Source organism: Pyrus communis, chromosome 1, assembly GCF_041283825.1.
Source record: "Pyrus communis isolate YQ-2024b chromosome 1, ASM4128382v1, whole genome shotgun sequence".
In the NCBI taxonomy this organism is placed as follows: domain Eukaryota; kingdom Viridiplantae; phylum Streptophyta; class Magnoliopsida; order Rosales; family Rosaceae; genus Pyrus; species Pyrus communis.
The window spans coordinates 3,338,470-3,358,678 of record NC_142565.1 but is presented as its reverse complement, the minus strand read 5'-3'; the positions used below and the strand labels follow the sequence as shown (position 1 = coordinate 3,358,678).

The window sequence follows — 20,209 nt, the reverse complement described above, 5'->3', positions numbered from 1 at the left end:
TATGATAAAAATGATGTAATTTAAAGAGAAACCTCGAAAACACCCGAGACTTCTAAAGTCATACAAAAGAGCGTTCCTAGCTTGTTGAGGAAACACCTGAGATCTTAACACAGTTTTAATTAAAACCCATATATATGCACCTTATCCTCATTGTTCTTATTCATTTTATGTTATCAACGACTATCGTACTTATTAAAATATAAAAATTAGAATATCGTCTTGAGAAAAATGCAAAAAAGAATTTCCAAATTGGAATGAAAATTATAAAAAGAAAGTTTTTTATGTAATCTTAAATTGAGATGTATGACACAAGTACATAGCTGAACAAGCAAATCACTTATTTACTCTAATTGCTCTCAAAATACAGAATTAGCGGCTAATTCTCCCATCTAATCCAACAAATAATTACTCTACAAGCTAATATTTAAATAATTTTAAACAAAAAATGGTTACTCTATAAGCTTTTCCCCAACTCATGAAGAAGAGTCGTTGCTGCCCTCATATTCTCTCCTTATAATTTCAAGCACAAATTCGTTCCATGTATCAACCGGACCCGGCATGCACCAGTGCAAGCAATCCTGCGGCGGAGGCCTTCCGTCTGGTCCCCGCTGTGTTTTCTTATTAGGATCCGGGCTTCTGTACGGGCCTGGATGCCCATCATGGCGGTACTCAAAAGGTTTCGTGATATCCATCAACTTCAGCTTTGATTTGTTTGTCACACCTTTCTGAATCGCACGGTTGAATCCCATAACCTGTTTTTCATGCATTATGTTTGTAAAGCCATTTTCCACTACTTCGCCAAGCGCAAGAGGCTTGACCTTCCCCGTGCATGATCCTCCTGTGTTCCAAGCTCCACCCTCGTAATGGTCAGGTGAATAGGACCGCACAATCGCAATCCCTGTATAATTCGGATGTCTAGCAACAGCAGTGAGAATTGTCTCGACGGATATTCCAAATGCTTCAATGTTGTTAACCTTCATAGGCCTTGAATTGTCCGGCCACCACAACTGCCCTCCCACTATCTCGTTGTTTAAGATATAGACCGACTGCTTGGCGAACCAATGGCCGGAAGAGAAAATAATCACATCAAACTGTGGGATGAGATCTATGAATTTGTCATCAGGGGCATCAAGGTGGAGCTTGGCCACACCCTCTCGAGCAAAATCAAATGCCTGAGTTGTTTGTTTCACAAGCCATGAGGACCAAATCCGGACAACAAATGTAGATGTCGACTTGAAATAATAGCGTTGCATTCTCTTGTTCCCCCGATTTTTTGGAACTTCTACCTGCATACACCACACAAAGATGTAAGCACCACTAGAGTCAGTTCTAACAGCATTATCCGCAAAAAAGGACTGCAATCTTATAGAGTTGCTTTGAAATGCAAAGTTGCAAACACTAAACAAACTCCACAAATCTAATTCTGATCACAAACGCTAGCAGTGTTGATGAATCCAGAGTTGTGAAAATTCCGTCTACTATAAGAAAAAACTGTTTTGTCCGAGAAGGAGAAGCATCTAATTTGAGATAAAATTCTTAAAAAAAGTTTAAGATAATTGCCTTCCAGAGCATGCACAACAATGATTCCATATGGTTTCGAGCAACGGAATCACCAATGAAAGCTATTGTTTTTCCCCTCATCAACTCTAGAAATTTCCTGGGATCAAAACGTGGCAGGTCACACTGAAAGGGCTTCCATCGCCAATTCTCATACTGCTTGTCAGGCCTCCCATTTCCCTGGCAATTTTGCATCTGTGTCAGGACAGGACATGTATTGTTCGTATATAGCGGTCCTTCTGAATCATAAATCCAACTTCCACTGTATAGATCACAGCCTGCATAATACGAACAAGATGTAAGTCAAAAGCATAAAAACAAGTACCGAGAACAAAAAATCCACTTGAAAATGTAATATTATAGCAACAACTCAAATTTCATAAGTACAAAAGGTAAAGATTATACAAAAGTTCAATCAGAAGTATAAAAGGCTCAGATTATAGCACAACTTGTCAAATTTCAGCAAACATGAAAGCATAACAAAACAACACAAAAGCTACCTGAATCAACGGAACCACCACTGGTTGCATTGTTGCGCATCTGAGTAGAAGCTGGGATGCCTTCAGGTTTGGAATCAGATGGAGCTGAAATAGTATCATTTGGCTCAATGTGTGCGATGTCTGAATTGTTGGAAAGACTCACAGAAACAGGTTTATCATTTTCTTCAATTTCTGTAACATTGGACGAACCAGAAGCAACCTTAGCCCCTTCATCTTGCATTGTGTTATTAGATGGCCCAAGAACAGGTGCTTCTCTATCCTTTGTCTCCTTTATTTCCGAAACTATTGATGGATCACTTGAATGTGAGGACAGTTGTGGATTGGACTCATCTGACAAATTCTTATCAGTTTTTATCATACCGTCAACAATTGATGAAGCGGTTGAAACAGCAGGCACTGATCCAACATTTTCATTGTCTGATGAACCGGATGAGTTTTCTGTCACATCTGGTACATGTTTAATCTCTCTAGTTTCTGAAACAACCACTGAACCATCTGATGTTGTAGGTACTTGTGAATTCAATTCAGTAGGAATATTCTGATCAACAACTTTTGTTTGCGGACCATCTGAACTTTTCAGAACTTCTAAATTAGACTCAGTTTGATGATCAACAACTTTTGGTTGTGGATCATCTGAACTTCTCCGAACATCTAAATTAGAATCGGATACCACATTCTTATCAACACTATCTACATTGTTAGGAAGAGGAGAATCGTGGGACATGGGATTCCCTATGGAGCTAGAATAATCCAATTTCTGCATACTATCAACACCATAGAAATACCAGCTAACCGTGGAACCAATTGGATAAGTAACTAAAACCCAGGAAGCAAAAAGTAAGAACAAAGCCAATGCCACCCCCGAAACTACAATCCAAGAAAGACCTTTCGGGTAGGAAGTCATTGAAATCGAACCTTTGGGCGAAGCCCAAGTCATTGTTTTCCAAATCAAGCAATTTATGCGAAATAATTACCTAAACTATATCAACAACCAAAGAAAACCCCAAAAGCATGCGTACAAATGGCTAAAGAAGAAACCCCAACTCTTCGTTTTCTTTCCAAATGAGGAAAACCCCAACTTTGAGCTCAGCCTCCTCCAGCAAACCCTGAAAACATTCAAGCAAGAACTCCAGATTTTACATGTAATTCAGGCAACACGATGATAAAAAGGGAAGCTTTATAATCATGCTTAATCATAATTAATCATAATTAATCATAATTATATTTTAAGTACATTTCCTTACTAAAAATAGACAAAAAACAATGGTTTCCAAAAGGGTAAGCAGATCTAAAGAAAATGTACCTTGATCGACACTACAGGCAATAGAAGATCTTGAAGCACTGAAAAGCGCTAAAATTTCGATGATTCCGAAAAAGGAAAACAACAATGGAAGCATGAAGATTTATCTCCAGGGGAATTGGATTCCTGTGTAAGCGAAAAGGATGGGAAACTCGGATTCCCAACCTGGAAAGTTGAATGCTTTACGTACGGAACGCGGAATCAGATCAACGGCTGAGAGCTTTTTGTTAATGGAAGTAGCGGATGAAGATCTGGAAACAGGGGACTTGGAATTAAAGAATTAAGATCAAAGATGAAAGATTTAAATGGGAAAAATGTAATCTTGTTTGTTTGAATGCGGCGGATAAAACTACGTTCAGAGAGGAGAGAGAGAGTCTGGAGTTACTATATAGTGCCCCTTGGTTCACCATGATTCCATCAAAGTAAGTGCTGTGAGACCGACCTCATTGTTTGGGTGCGGCGTGGGTGGGTTGTTGAGGAGGTGACAGCTTTTAATAGCATCAACCATGATTTTCAATTAGGATGACTTAATAGTTAGAGGCGAATTTTATACACGTACTTTATTTGACAAGTTTTATGTTTCATTCTTATTGTTAGTAAATCACATGTGATTAGGAAAGTTTGAAATGTTTCTGTGAGTCTTTTCAGTATCAAAAAATGTAGACTGCCGTGACGAAACCATTAACTTTTTCCTTTTTTAGAAAAATGAAACCATGAATTTTCAATTTTCTGATGTATTATGGATGTTAATAGAGAAATGCTAATAATTTTCTCCTAAAATTTGTTTTTATAAATTTTTTGTCATCTTATAATATAACGTTAATTTTCGTTCTAATTTTAAGAATATGTCAATTAAATTCAACAATTAATTAGAAAATGTGACAAATGTCAACTCATTTTCGCATTACATTTTGGTGGAAGGTCACATTGTACGAGTTAATTATATTAAATTGAATACTAATTAATTCGTAACAAGACGACATTTTTTCTTATGAAGTTGACGGATAAATCCCTTTTTTTTATTGGTTTTGATTATTGCATTTGATTAAGAATGCACTCATATCGCCCACAACTATTTTTATAGTATTATTTCAAACGTAGTTCTTTTTGGATTTGGATGATCTCTTAAGCCTAAAGTGAGAATCCTTCTAACCAAGGAGTATGGGTCGTTTGATGAAAATCCAACGGTTATAATTATTATAACTTTAAAAGGATCATCCTGTTTGTAACCGTTGGATGAAAATCCAACGACCCACACTCTTTGATCAGGAGGATCCTCACTCTTGAGCTCAGGAGAGGATCCAAATATGTTCTTTTTTGGTCAAAAATAATAAGAAATGCTTGCATATGTCATAAAATACTTTTAACAATTTCATAAACAATTTTAACACGACCTTAATTGTCACATCCCAGTTTCAGCTCCGCCGTAACACGATATTGTCCGTTTTAGGTCTCGGGTATGCCTTCACGGTTTTGTTTATGGGAACTCACACGAGAATTTCCCAATGGATCATCCATCCTAGGATTGCTCTCGCCCGAACTCGCTTAACTTCGGAGTTCCGATGGAACCCGAAGCTAGTGAGCTCCTAAAAGGCCTCGTGCTAAATGGAGGTGTGCATATACATATAAGACACATTACCCCCTCTCCGTTGGTCGATGTGGGATGTTACAATCCACCCACCTTGGGGCCCGACGTCCTCGTCGGCACACTCGCACCACACGTCATAATGGCTCTAATAACATTATGTCACATCCCAGTTATGACTTCGTCATAGCACGATATTGTTCGCTTTGGACCCTGGCCACGCCCTCAAGGTTTTGTTTATAGGAATTCACATGAGAACTTCCTAGTGGATCACCCATCCTGAGAATGTTCTCGCCTGAACTTGCTTAACTTTGGAGTTCCAATGGAACCCGAAACCAGTAAACTCCCCAAAGGCCTCATGCTAAATAGAGGTGGGCATGTACATATAAGACACATCACCTTCTCTCCGTTGGTTGATGTGGGATGTTACATTAACTGATTTGTTTGAGGTTATTGGAAATTTTTCTTTTGATATGAAGAAAAAGAAGAAAACGTATTTTATGCTATGCAACATTAAATGATACGAGTATTGGAATACCTAAATTTATTGGTTGGAATTGGGATTGTTACACTCTGTTGTCCTTTTGCTGTATTCGTCATACCAACAATAAGCTCATTATAGCCCTACAAAATATTATTTTTAAATAAATAGCATCAGGCCATACTTATATACCATCTTTAACCGAAGGGGTTAAACATATCCCCTAAATAATTTATTAGTTTTTAAGTTTATACTTTAAAGTTATTGGTTAATTTAATTAAACTACCTTTGAATGTCTTCAATTTTAATCCTTCAATTTTAATCAACTATTGCATTTAAGGAGCTAGGCCCCGAAAAAAAAGTTAAGATGGGGGCTACATTTGGATAGTTTGATGCCTTTTTTGCCAAATAAAGGCCTAGGGGCTTCACAAAATTATAGCTTAGTCATCGGTTGGAGATGGATTTTTGGGCAAATAAGTTATTTTTTAGCTTTGGGACCTTTGGCCCTCCTTATTGGAGATCGCCTAAGGGGCTAAATAGTTTAGTAAACTATTATGCTTCTCGCATGTAGCATCCGAGTCTTGCCTGTCTAAGGAATATGGAGGAGATATTGTCCTCTTGGTCACCTTGACCAATCATAGATCCGCTTGAAGAGCGGCTAGTTCAGTAGCTGATAGAGATGCCACATTTGCTTCTTCAAGAGCTGCAAAGGCGAAGAGTGGATCTAATTCTAAGCCTAGTAGCTCGGACCTGGCATGCCCTTTAGGAGGAAAAATTCAGATTGTTGTTGAAGAGTAATATGTGTAAAGAAGAAATTCGGTGTTAAAAGAGATTATACAAGCTCAAATAAAATTTCTCAAATAAAAATTCAAAGGTTGAACCGGAGTCACACGCAAAAGTAACTCTTACAAAACCGCAGACTCTCTCTCTCTCCTCCTTTTCTCTTCCTCAACGGTCCTAAACGTTCATGTTAATTAGGGATCCAACATCCTCCCGCCAAACACCGAATTATCCCCCAAAAGGTCAAGACTTCACTCTCGCTCTCACTCCGCACCCACTCTTAAACCCTAACCCCCTTCACACCCCAATTCGTCGTCATTTCTCAGGAATCTCAGACTCCAGAGTCTTCTGCTGTCGAATTCTAAAACCCTAGCTTTCCCGCACCTCGGCGGAGATGAGCTTCGCGGCCTACAAGATGATGCACTGGCCGACCGGCATCGAGAACTGCGCCTCGGGATTCATCTCCCACTCACGAGCTGACTTCGTGCCTCGAATGCCTCAGGTCCAGACCGATGACCTGGAGTCCGACTGGCCACCTACCCGCCGAGAAATCGGCCCCATTCCGGACCTAGTCGTCACCGCCGGAAACGTCCTCGAAGTGTACGTCGTGAGAGTTCAGGAGGAAGAGGGTGCCAGAGGATCTAGGGCTTCCGGAGAACCCAAGCGTGGTGGTCTCATGGACGGCGTCTCTGGGGCTTCGCTCGAACTCGTGTGCCATTACAGGTCCGTTGCCCCATTTGAACCCCTCTTTCGATTTTATTGGCGTTTTGTCAGGAGATGAATTCGCCAAATTAGTCTCTCGTAATGCTGTATTTAAATTAATTACTGATGGTTTCAATTCAAATTTTTGTTTGCGTGTAATTGGATTGCAGAATGCACGGTAATGTGGTAACAATGGCGGTTTTATCTGGCGGAGGCGGTGATGGTTCCAGAAGAAGAGATTCTATTGTCTTAACCTTTGAAGATGCAAAAATTTCAGTTCTTGAGTTTGATGATTCAATTCATGGACTCCGTACTAGGTGCGTTATTAGTTTTGCTATTTTGTTGATGTTATATCGATTGAAGCTCCGTTTAAGTCCAATTTGCAACACACGTGAGTGTTTTTTCTTTTGAAAGTATTGTAAGTGTTGAAGTCACTGATTTTAAATCCTGAGTAAGAATTTAATCGTGAATTTGCCAAGGGGATACTTGATCTCCTCTAGCAGGCTTGAATACATAAACTGACTTTTACTTGAAGTTGGTTGTGTAATTTAGTGATTGAAGAGATTTAAAGTCTATAATCTGTAGTCTGTACCGTTATTAACTAGTTATCCCCCTTATTAGTTAGTTTTACAGAGTTTTGTTTTGTTATATTTTCCATACTTTGTTTAACCATGTTGCAAGGTGATATTAATTCATTGATCCTTTTTCCAGCTCTATGCACTGTTTTGAGGGCCCAGACTGGCTTCATTTGAGAAGAGGCAGAGAGTCATTTGCAAGAGGCCCATTGGTTAAGGTTGATCCTCAAGGCAGGTGCGGAGGCGTTCTTGTTTATGGCTTTCAAATGATAATACTTAAAGCTGCACAGGTCTCTTCTGCTGCCTAAACTTTGTATTTTGATGATTGTGGTAGTACTAGCATTAACATGGCGTCTTGTGTTGAAAAATTATGGAACAATAAGTTATTTTCGATTCCTGATATGTTTACCATAGGAAAACTCTTGGAGGGTAAAAAAAGGAAAACTCTTGGCTTAGCAACAGTTGTAAGCTTTGGCTCATATGCCCTTATTAGGAGCACACTCAAATTGATCTAGGTTATTATGCCAACGAGTTACTGGCTCTCTCTCAAATTCAACAATGTGTTGCTTAGTGCTGGTCATGACATCTTAGGCTAAAAAAGTATAATTTAAGAAGTTTATTCTCTATTCGTGCTTCATAAAATGTAGGATTTGGAGGGCAAAAAAGTGAAACCTTGTTGCCTAAGTAACAGTTCTAAGTGTTACCTATGCAGTATACCTTTGCTAGTAGTGCTTTCAATTATTGGTCTTGGTCATTGTGCCACAACTCTCAAAGTCCTCTAGTAGATTGTGATCTATAAAAGAGGGTCCTCTTCTATATCAATTTGTATATCTTGTGTCAGGGTGGCTCTGGTTTGGTTGGGGAAGATGATGGCTTTGGTTCTGGAGGTGCAATTTCTGCTCGTGTTGACTCGTCTTACATTGTTAACCTGGGAGATATGGACATGAAGCATGTAAAGGATTTTACATTTGTACATGGTGAGTTTGGCTGTCGAATGATCTTTGAAAGGAGTAATGTTTGTAAGACATTTAATAGACAAACATTGTATTTGTATTTGTGGACTAAAAAGAAGATATTTGGATGTGAATTCTTAGTGTGCATTATTTAATGGGACTTTATATAATCTATGATAATGAAATTCATATGTGGATTTGAGTATTTGAAATTGGCAGAATTTCATATAGGTTGCGTAATTCACTCCATAATGTAGATTTGTGTTGATAAAAGTGTTCTGTTTCTTACGAAAAAAATGTTGTGGTTATCAGTATCCATATTTGCTTGTATTGCATTCCCAAGTAGGATTGAAACAAAATAGGTTAGTTCTAATAACTTCTCGTGGCTTTATATCTTTTAAAGTTTGACATAACTTATGTTGTATAGGTTACATTGAGCCTGTGATGGTTATCCTTCACGAGCGGGAGCTTACTTGGGCTGGGCGTGTCTCATGGAAGCACCATACTTGTATGATTTCTGCACTTAGTATCAGCACAACTTTGAAGCAGCATCCGCTCATATGGTCAGCTGTTGTAAGTTCCACAAAAGATAAATTTTATCTTCAAATTTTGAAACTATCAATGGGAGATTTCTTTTCTTTATGTCCCCAACTACTTTTTGTTTTTATGTTTGATAAATTTAGTTCAGAATCTTTGTGATCCAAAATATTAATGGTTAAGCATTCAGCTGAATATGAAAAAATATGAACAAATTTTTCTTGAAAGTCTTGCATGCTTTTTCTGCACTGGAGAATGTGTATGTCTGATGCAAGTCAGATGATCTGAAAGATTATCCTTCTTTAAGTGTTGGATATTTGGGAAGACATCCTTACTTTCGCTATATTTTTGCTTATATTTGTGTCAGAATCTCCCCCATGATTCCTACAAGCTGCTTGCTGTACCATCTCCAATTGGTGGTGTTCTGGTGATTAGTGCAAATTCTATCCATTATCATAGCCAGGTAAGTTAATTTCTTGTAGTGGATTTTATTAGCTGAAACACATTTTTATGAGATTTTTTACCTACTTTATGCAGTCAGCCTCATGCGCGTTGGCATTAAACGGTTATGCTGTTTCTGTTGATAGCAGGTCTCTCTCTCTCTCTCTCTCTCTCACACACACACACACACACACACACACTCACAACTCACACACCCTTGTATTCCCTCCCTCCTCATCTCTTTGGCTAATTTCTCTTCTCCACACTTTGTTTTTATATAATTTAATGTATTTTCTGTTTTATTCAGTCAAGAGATGCCAAGATCTAGTTTTACTGTGGAGCTTGATGCTGCCAATGCAACTTGGTTGCTGAACGATGTAGCCCTGTTGTCTACAAAAACTGGGGAGCTACTATTGCTCACCCTTGTTTATGATGGACGGTTAGTAATTACAATTTTAAATTTTAATTTCACTTGAGTTGTACTTGGAGGGTATTATCATCGACATTTAGCATGATTAGGGAGTTGGTGATGTATTTTTTATGATGTTAGAAATACAAGAGGGCTTAAGTTTTCATTTATTTCAGTCCTCTGCTGTACTTTAGAAATTTGAAATATATACCACCATTTCCACGTACATGCTACTTTGGCCCATTTATTGATTTGATATGATTTGGAGTAATACTACAAGAAGTTGGAATGTGACACAGCCTTGTATTTTTCTCAAGAAGCGTATTTTTTTTCTCTTCCCACTTGTAGAGGACGTGTGTATGTATATGTATGTGTGTATATGTACATGCATATGTATGCGTCTGCTCAATATTTAGGTAAGCAGTAATCTTGTTTTACAATCTGCAGGGTTGTACAGAGACTTGACCTTTCAAAGTCTAAAGCTTCAGTACTTACGTCGGTTAGTCACATTTTTGTTTTCTTTTGCTCTACTCTTATTTCAGCTATGTATGTTTCTGATTTTTGGCTCCATTTATAATTATTTTTATAGTTTTGGTGAATAATCTGCTAATTTTTTTTTGTAGGGAGTTACAACACTTGGAAATTCATTATTTTTTCTGGGCAGTCGGTTAGGGGACAGTTTGCTTGTGCAGTTCACTTGTGGAGGAGGGGGCTCCATGTTGTCATCTGGTTTGAAGGATGAGGTTTGTGTTGAAATCCTTAATTTGCTACTTAATCGTAATTTGTGGAGTTGATAATCGTAATTTGTGAAAGAGTTGATACCAATGTTAAATATGATTAAACTCTTTTTGTTGTTATTAGTTGTTGAATTCAGCTCTCATATTTGATGTTACTCATTCTTGGAGACTTTGGCATGTGCAATACTTTTCAACCTTATCTTCCTATTCCTGATGCTTGAAGTTTTACAGGTGGGGGATATTGAGGGTGATATCCCATCGGCCAAGCGACTGCGATTGTCGTCTTCGGATGCATTGCAAGATATGGTTAGCGGTGAGGAGCTCTCTCTATTTGGGTCAGCTCCAAATAGTGCAGATTCAGCTCAGGTTGTTTATCTTTCTGGGAATGCATTTCCTGTTTCCGTTTTTTTCCTGCTTAATTTGTTCCATATGTGGTGTTACTGGTGTAACCGTCCAAGAGGATCCCTTTCCATGGTAGGAAGAGAAATTAAAAATAGGATAGACTGAACTTCTAACAATAATAGCATTGGTAAATCCAATTAAGGTCGGAATCTCCACTCTTTCGCACTCCAAAATCATGCTGCACTTCCCAGTCAATTAAATCTGAATTGAAGGCCACATGTTCGCTTATGTCCTTTTTAATTCTAATTGTTGTAATTAAATATGTTGTTTTAGGCATTATAATCATCATAATTACAATCACCATTAGCTCCATTTCATTAACATAGTGGTCTTCTGATATTTGCTTGTGTACTTGGTGTGAAATTGATTGTTCAATGTCAATTTTGCAAAATTTTCTGATTCGGTTATTAGACATGGCAGCTCAAGTTCATAACGTTAAATATCATGACTTTCGATTTTTGAATTTGACTTCTTTTTTTTTTGGGTGCATGCAGAAGTCTTTTTCATTTGCTGTAAGGGACTCTTTGATTAATGTTGGTCCTTTGAAGGACTTCTCCTATGGTTTAAGGATTAATGCAGATGCAAATGCTACTGGAATTGCTAAACAGAGTAATTACGAACTGGTTAGTCTGATGAACATATTTTATCTTTGTTATATTATTACTCATCGATTAGAATGATGGGCTGCAGGCTTAGCTTGAACTTGTTTCCTAGGCACCTTATGCAAATGAGTACAATCACCTCTTCCTAATCTGTGCTTAATCAGACTTTAATTTAGGATATTGTGGCATTCATTTTTTTAGTTATTAGTTGAAAATCCGGGAATTTCACGTTACTACTGTTTTCATTGTTTTATGAAACTGATCTATATGTTTACTTTCATATTTTAGGTCTGCTGTTCCGGTCATGGAAAGAATGGTGCCCTTTCTGTTCTTCGTCAGTCAATAAATCCAGAAATGATTACTGAGGTAGGTGGTAGTGTTCCCGTTGATTGCATCAGGGGTCAGGGCCTATAATTTTGTATTTCCTGGTGCTGGTTTAATATCTATCACATGAAAATGTTACCTACCTACACTCTTTGGGATTTTAGATTGATTTTGCTTGCTAACAGGAGTGGGCAGTAACCAAGATAATAAAATGACCCAACTCTTCCCTTCCCATTTTGACTTTGCAGGTTGAACTACCAGGTTGTAAGGGAATTTGGACTGTTTACCACAAGAATGCACGTGGTCATAATGCCGACTCTAAAATCATTGCTTCTGATGATGAATATCATGCATATTTAATTATAAGTCTGGAGGCTCGAACGATGGTAAGTCATCTACTTTCTTGTGTTCGATAAAAGTTAAAAGTGTTTTTGAGGACTCTCTGGTTTGTAAATATTTGTCTTGTTCATAGAGCTGCACGCTTTTCTTAATGAAACTGTTCCTTGTAAGTTTGTAAGATGCAAAGCTAGAAATGTGTGACATTTTTTCAAATCATAACATATGAGCTACTTGCAAGTCGAATGCACATTGTGGAAAACTAGCCTTTGAAGGGTGGTGGAGAGGGAGTATGGTTAGGGCCTTATAGCACATGATTTGCGGATAACATAGATGCTTGTGTGGGTAATTAACTTGTGGATTAGTAACTATTTGTTCTTTTATGTCTTTAATTATTCTCTCCCTCTCTGTTTGCCTCTGCTTTAGATCCTCCTCCTTTGCCCCTCTACTGGATACCCATCTAGACTTTCTTTGTAAACATTTCAATATCTTTTGCATAATTGCTATACATATGATTGCAAATGTTCCTGTAGCTGGTTTTTAGCATACATGCTGGTTCAGTCTGATCACTGTCAAGTATTTCAACGATAAAAAGAGTGACTTTATATTTTAATGTGATAATCCATACAAGAATGTTATTTATTTGATAATTCAGTTTCCAACATATTGTGTTGCTTTGACACTCCCCCCAGGTACTTGAAACAGCAGATCTTCTGAGTGAAGTGACAGAAAGTGTTGACTATTTTGTGCAAGGGAGAACAATTGCTGCAGGGAATTTGTTTGGAAGGTAAGTGTGTATCTTTATAGGATATTTTTCTCCTTGCCTGGCCTGTGCTCCAATGATGGTTTCCCTTTAAGAAGATTCTTTCCAACTGTGTTTTCTACAGTTAACTTCTTTTGTTAGTCAATTTAAATCTAACTTAATGAAGTATATAATTTGTTAAGAGGAATAGTGGTTTTGTGTATCCTGCACCTTCTTTTTGTTACTGATCCTTTTTTATTTTCAAGGCGTCGAGTTGTGCAGGTCTATGAACGCGGTGCTCGAATTCTCGATGGTTCTTTTATGACTAAGGATATAAGCTTTGGAACTTTGAATGCTGAATCGGCCACCGGTTCAGAGAGCACAGTGTTATCAGTTTCTATTGTTGATCCATATGTATTGCTGAGAATGTCTGATGGTGGTATTCGACTCCTTATTGGAGGTATGTTTTTGTCAACAAGGTGCTCTACATATAAATAAGTGCACTATCATCTTCTTGACATGTTGCTCTCATAGTTCTTTGTCTAGTTGGACTTTTCTATTCCATATGGTTAAATGAAAACTCATGCTGGTTTTGATGTGCAGATCCTTCTTCGTGCACTGTTTCTGTAAGCATTCCAGCTGCCTTTGAGAACTCAAAGAAACAAATCTCCGCTTGTACACTTTATCATGATAAAGGACCTGAGCCTTGGCTTCGGAAGGCAAGTACTGATGCTTGGCTTTCCACAGGAGTTGACGAAGCCATTGATGGTTCTGATGGTTTATTACATGATCAGGGTGATATATATTGTGTTGTTTGTTATGAAAGTGGTTCCCTTGAAATATTTGATGTGCCCAATTTTAATTGTGTTTTCTCCGTGGATAAATTTGTATCGGGAAAGACGCACCTAGTTGATACTTTAGTGCAAGACTCTTCAAAAGATTCCCAAAACCTGATCAATAAAAGTTCTGAAGAAGTGAGTGCCCAGGGCAGGAAAGAAAATATAGAGGATATGAAAGTTGTAGAGCTGGCTATGCAGAGATGGTCAGGACAGCATAGCCGTCCTTTTCTTTTTGGGATATTGAATGACGGGATGATTCTTTGTTACCATGCTTACCTGTTTGAAGGTCCAGAGACTACCTCTAAAACTGAAGATTCCGCTTCGGCACAGGGTACTTCTGGCTTAACTAATGTTAGTGCTTCAAGGCTTAGAAACTTGAGATTTGCTCGTGTCCCCTTGGACACATATGCTAGGAAGGACATGTCAACTGAAACTTCGTGCCAAAGAATGACAATTTTCAAGAACATTGCTGGTTATCAGGGGTTGTTCCTTTCCGGGTCAAGACCAGCTTGGTTAATGGTTTTCAGAGAACGTCTACGTGTCCATCCACAGGTGAGAAATCCAGTTCTCTTATTAAAATGAGGAAAATAATTGAGACAGCCTATATATTATGTGTTTGCTAGTTTGCTTTTGTTTGGTCTTTTTAATGCCTAATGAACTCTATATCAGGTATTCCTTTAATGTACTTGTATTTACATATGTTATCCTCCTAACTTCATTCATGTTGTTATAATAATTTGGCTTTACAGAATGGAGGTAATTTTCTTTGTGGTCAAATTTGGATGAAGTTAGTTTCTGAGATTTGACCTCATTGCCCTTGGGGCCACTGCTTGTATGTGCAAATTAAAAACTATAACTGATGTTTTCTAAGAAAGTGGGCAATTTGTTAAGTTCGTTTATTAATTTCTTTGGCAGCTTTGTGATGGTTCGGTTGTTGCCTTCACTGTCCTTCACAATGTGAATTGTAATCATGGGCTCATATATGTTACATCACAGGTTTGACGACAGTATGCTCCCCTTCCCTGTGTTATTATCTCCGATACTAGGCTTACAAATTTAACCTAATCCTTTCTACTTCTGTGTCTACATTCTAGGGTATATTGAAGATTTGCCAACTACCACCTATCTCAAGCTACGACAATTATTGGCCAGTACAAAAGGTGGGTACTTCAGTTTAAGTCAATATAATACTTGATCCCAATCTGCCATCTATGTCTGAAGTTAAGTTTATGGTTTATGCATAACTAAAAGTTTTGGCATTAATATTTTTTATGTTTTGATTAGATTCCATTAAAAGGAACTCCTCATCAGGTCACTTACTTTGCAGAGAAGAATTTATACCCACTTATAGTTTCAGTACCTGTGAGTATATATCTACCCTTAATATTTTTCTTGCTTGCACAAAAGTAGCTGTTTTATTTTAAGCTTCTTACTTTTACAAGTTGACCTCGTATGCATCCAGATAAGTTCACTATACACACACATTCAAATATATGCTTGGTTCCTTCCTTAATGTGCAAATCTTTTTTAATCTTAGTTTTGTATCAATTTTTGTTAATTTGTTTTCTTGCTTGACCATACGCATTATGAACTCACTTTGACTAATGTGAATCAATTATATTCTTCAGGTTCATAAGCCACTGAATCAAATTCTTTCGTCTTTGGTTGATCAAGAAGCTGGCCATCAGGTTGAGAATCATAATTTGAGTTCTGATGAACTACACAGAACTTATACTGTTGATGAATTTGAGGTTCGGATTATGGAGCCAGAAAAATCTGGTGGCCCTTGGCAAACTAAGGCCACCATTCCCATGCAAACTTCTGAAAATGCTCTAACTGTTCGAGTGGTTACGCTGTTTGTAAGTTTTCTGCCTTGTCATCTGCCTGTTTGTGGTTGTTGGACTATGCTTTCTGTACGCGTTTGTTCCACCTCTTCTCTCTTTCCGAGAGAACTCCTGGATTGAATAAAACATATACAACCACAAGTACACTGGTTTATGCCTAAGGCCCTAATCTCAATAAATAAGTCACATGGTACTTCATTTCAGAATACAACCACCAACGAGAATGAAACACTTATAGCAATTGGGACTGCGTATGTGCAAGGGGAGGATGTTGCTGCTAGAGGACGGGTTCTTTTATTTTCAGCCGGAAACAATACTCAGAATTTGGTATTTTCTGGATCATTTAAACGTCTCTCTTAAAATCACTATTACTTTCAATCCCCCACAATATCTATTGCTATACAAACCTTATAGGTAGCTTTCACCTGGTTTCGTTATTTCTGAATTCCACATTCTATGAGATAAAGTCAGTTATTTCTGTTTTCAGGTTTCAGAGGTGTACGCCAAAGAATTCAAGGGTGCCATATCTGCATTAGCCTCACTTCAAGGTCATCTGTTGATAGCACAAGGTCCTAAAATTACTTTAAACAAGTGGAATGGCACTGAACTGAATGGTGTGGCATTTTTTGATGTTCCACCATTGTACGTTGTGAGCTTGAATATTGTATGTATACTTCCTTTACTCTACTGTCTCTCTTAATTGATTCTTTGTATCATACACCTGGATATTACGATTTAATTTTGTGATGTGAAATCCGAGGGTGCACGTTGAAATTTTTTTCAGAACTTCTCAAGTTGTGTCTTTAAATTGATTCGTTGTGTACAATGTTATGCTTAATTTATTACGATATGATTCTGAGCAATATATGATCCTTGTCAATGACCGAATTTGTTCTTGCAGGTTAAGAATTTTATCCTCCTTGGTGACATTCACAAAAGCATTTACTTTCTCAGTTGGAAGGAGCAGGGATCTCAGCTCAATTTGTTGGCCAAGGATTTTGGTAACCTAGATTGTTTTGCAACGGAATTTCTGATTGATGGAAGTACGCTGAGCCTTGTAGTTGCAGATGAACAAAAGAACATTCAGGTTGGTGAATTGTAGTTGAGATCTATGTTAGCCCTCTTTTAGGTCTCTCTCCTCTACCTTCCGGCTCACACCCCGAAAAAAAAAAAAATACTAGGGGTTCCTTTTTCTTTTCAATAAACTTTTCTGCTCTGCTGAAAATTATTCAGCAGAATTGGTATAGTTACTGTAGTTGTCATGTTGCTAAACATGTTTGGATAGGGTTAATATTTTACAGGTGCTTGTGTTTAAAAATTTACGACTGTAAATATTACTAGATAAGGTAACTAAAAGGCGAAATTTTTTTTTTTTTATGGAAACTCAGTAAAGAGGGCAAATGAGAGCAAAAATAAGGAACATATTTGAATAATGGAGTAGGTATGCATGTCATTTTTACCACAATTCCCTTTTTTTTCTTTTGCGACTGTAATAATGCTTTAAGTTAGTTGTTCATCTGTGATTGTTGGAGGGATAGCGTAGCGTTAGTTTACTTATATTTAACGCAATTTATATGCCAACACAGATCTTTTTCTATGCACCAAAGATGTCTGAGAGTTGGAAAGGCCAGAAGCTTCTATCAAGGGCTGAATTTCATGTTGGAACCCATGTTACCAAGTTCTTGCGGTTGCAGATGCTCTCTACTTCAGGGACCAATCCAGGCTCTGACAAAACTAATCGCTATGCTTTGTTATTTGGTACCCTGGATGGCAGCATTGGTTGTGTTGCGCCTCTTGATGAACTGACATTTCGTAGGTTGCAGTCACTACAGAAAAAGCTCGTTGATGCAGTTGCCCATGTTGCTGGTTTGAATCCAAGAGCTTTCCGCCAGTTTCGGTCAAATGGAAAGGCTCATCGGCCTGGCCCTGACACCATAGTTGACTGCGAGCTTCTAACCCAGTAAGTTCCATGTTCCTTCCATTTAGATTACAGTTAAAGATACATAAGTTCTTGCTGGCTTTGGATGTCATGTGCTTTACATCGTTAGATTTATTAGTTGCTCGAATTCTCTTATAAGAGCCTTGCTCTTTGGTGAGAAATATTCCGTCATCTTTGTAACTCCAATGATGTTGTAAAAGTTTCTGATGAAACGATGCGCGCTTCTAATTGTTGATCAACACCATTAACAGTATTTGACGGCATGATAAAAACTGGGCCTAACAAGTGTACAATTTCCATCCTTGCAGTTACGAGATGCTTCCATTGGAGGAACAGCTTGAAATTGCAAGCCAGATAGGGACGACTCGTTCACAAATTTTCACAAACTTAAATGACCTTGCTATAGGAACGAGCTTCTTGTAAGTGCTGTGTTTACCTCGTTCGTAAATGTTGGGTTCCACTGAATTGAGAAGAAAGAGGAGGGATAAGAACTTGGAAATGCTGTTGCTCTAGTGCTGTAGTTATCGATTTGTGCTAAACAAATGGTGACCGACCGCTCATTGCTTTCAGGTGACAAGAGTTGAGAGTTTCCGGCTAACCAATATCGCTAGGCTCAGTAAATCGTTCAGTTTTGTCACGACGAGTATAATTGTCATTCGTGTGTCCGCTGATGGGTTGCAAGTTATCATGGTCGTTAACCTTAGTCCGAGACCGCTACATTTGTTCACATGTAATAGCCATATTAATGATACTACCATGAGATTTATCTCCTCCATATCCCGCAAACTCCATTTTCATCGACATTTCTTTTCGCACTTTGAGGCCGAATGCAATTTTTGTAATATTACCGCAAATGCCTTGTGACTCAGACTCCTCTTTCGCTTTTGAGAAAGAATGTTGAAATTCAAGAATTTTTGGAATGGAAATCAAATTGTTGCACATCAAAATTCTAAATTATTGTACTCCGAAAATTCGTAGTTATTTTTATTTTTATTTATTTTTAAATTTTTTTTATAATGGGAATAGAGGTGCACCATGGATTCATTTGGAAATGTATCTAAAAATACTGAAAGTGTTTTTGATGAATTGATTTTGGATTCCAAAAACATTTTTAAGTGTTTTTTTTTAGAAGAAACACTATATGCGTGCTTTTTGCAGAAACACGGTGTGTTTTTAGGATTTATTTTGAATTTTTACTAAAGAATGATTTTCAAAAATATTTTTACTAAAACGCTTTTAGTCATTTTAAATACACTTAAAAAAAAGTATATATCTAATAGAATTTAGAAAACAACTGCACGGGGTAAACAATTAAAAAAAGGAGCAGATAAGGCAAAGAATGAGTAGGGTCCTTCGAGTTAAATGATTTTTCACTTTTTACTTGACAATGGCAGATGGAGACAGCAGGAGTGGTTTTCCACAGTTCCACAAACCTCGTGGGCCTATCATGGCGATGCGCGTGTTCCCTAATTCACTAATTAATCAAGTGGCTGTCCATCTCTCTTTCCATGTAGAGTAGCAATTTTACGTTGAAACACTGTGATGTGACGTTACAACCCGTGATATTACAATTATTTATTTTTATTAATATATATAAGAAGTGTGACTCATAAATTATTTGCTTATTGAGAAATGTTAAGAAGGCTTTCAAAAGCAATTCTCTTCATGGATTCCTGTCATCTTATGATTTTGGTACAAAGTTTTACAATAGTGGAACGGAAGTTGATGTTCAACTGTGAGATGACAGAGAATCTAAAGAAAGTCTCACTTCTGAAAAAATCCTCTTAATATTTCTCTTTCTTATATAACACATGAAAAATATACTATGTGACAAGTGTTCTAGATATACAGAAAAACTTCTCAGCGTAGTTATGCACATAGGAAGAAAGATAATGATAACTCACGTGCACATAATTCGATCCATCTGTTTGGGCAAAGGGAATGATTGACTGAAAACATAGAAGAGAAATAGAAAGAGCATCTTATAATTAGGGTTTAGGGTTTTGTAAAAGAAAAGAGGATGCATGTGGGAAGGTGGTGTTGTGTACCTGTGTTACGGGACCAATGGATTCAAAGAATGTCAAGTTAAAGTGCAACACAATGTCCTTCGATTCAATTGTGGTGAATGGGAGAGAGGCCATGGAGTGTGAGAGTGTTCCCCTCTCATGCCCCAATCCATCACTACTTATCTCTTTATCTCTTTCCATTTATATATATATATATATATATATATATATTTCTTGATAAATGCTAATCAGACACCCTTAAGAGTGAGACTCTCTACCATATATTTTTTGCATAATGTGTCATAATGTTGACACAAGAATTGAAGATAAATTGTGAAGCGACAGATAGTCCATGAAAAATCCTATTTCTGAGAGAGTTTTAGCATTTCTCATATTTCTTTGCAATATATTGTGTGTTTTTTTTTTTTAGGAAAACTAATGAAAATGGTTCGAAAACTTATAATTTTAATGATAAGAACAAAATAAAGGGTAAAGTGAATAGTATCAAGATTGACTTTTTAGTGTAAAAATGTAGTTTTTCGTTAAAGTGAACAATACCAGAAATTTTTTTGTTAAAGTTCATTTTTTTTTTTTGGGTTTAGGGTTTTTAATTTTCCA

At 37.4% G+C, this 20,209-nt stretch overlaps 2 protein-coding genes across 6 annotated transcripts; one reads left to right on the top strand and one right to left on the bottom strand.

Annotated features, from left to right (window-relative positions):
- Nucleotides 1–261: 261 nt before the first annotated feature.
- On the bottom strand, nt 262–3,854 carry LOC137720716 (protein YLS7). The gene is made up of 4 exons (XM_068459823.2): nt 3,361–3,854; nt 2,058–3,163; nt 1,561–1,835; nt 262–1,286 (listed from the first exon to the last, which is right to left on the bottom strand). Exons 2-4 carry the CDS (start codon nt 2,992–2,994, stop codon nt 474–476), a joined length of 2,025 nt encoding a protein of 674 aa, XP_068315924.2. The 5' UTR covers nt 2,995–3,163; nt 3,361–3,854; the 3' UTR covers nt 262–473.
- Nucleotides 3,855–6,390: 2,536 nt separating this feature from the next.
- Nucleotides 6,391–18,532, top strand: CPSF160 (cleavage and polyadenylation specificity factor 160). 5 transcript variants are annotated; one of them, XM_068459763.2, is made up of 27 exons: nt 6,391–6,926; nt 7,076–7,222; nt 7,617–7,770; nt 8,322–8,457; nt 8,861–9,006; nt 9,338–9,433; nt 9,508–9,560; nt 9,719–9,850; nt 10,268–10,319; nt 10,444–10,563; nt 10,789–10,923; nt 11,454–11,582; nt 11,850–11,927; nt 12,134–12,271; nt 12,914–13,008; nt 13,230–13,423; nt 13,567–14,354; nt 14,718–14,798; nt 14,897–14,962; nt 15,087–15,164; nt 15,431–15,661; nt 15,851–15,973; nt 16,134–16,310; nt 16,548–16,733; nt 17,233–17,606; nt 17,894–18,004; nt 18,156–18,532. In XM_068459763.2, exons 1-27 carry the CDS (start codon nt 6,598–6,600, stop codon nt 18,157–18,159), a joined length of 4,353 nt encoding a protein of 1,450 aa, XP_068315864.1. In that variant the 5' UTR covers nt 6,391–6,597; the 3' UTR covers nt 18,160–18,532. The 5 variants fall into 5 exon arrangements, with proteins under 5 accessions (XP_068315864.1, XP_088548822.1, XP_088548824.1 ...); XM_088692696.1 differs by having other exon boundaries at nt 10,268–10,323; nt 10,448–10,563; XM_088692698.1 differs by lacking the exon at nt 18,156–18,532 and having other exon boundaries at nt 17,894–18,154.
- Nucleotides 18,533–20,209: the final 1,677 nt, after the last annotated feature.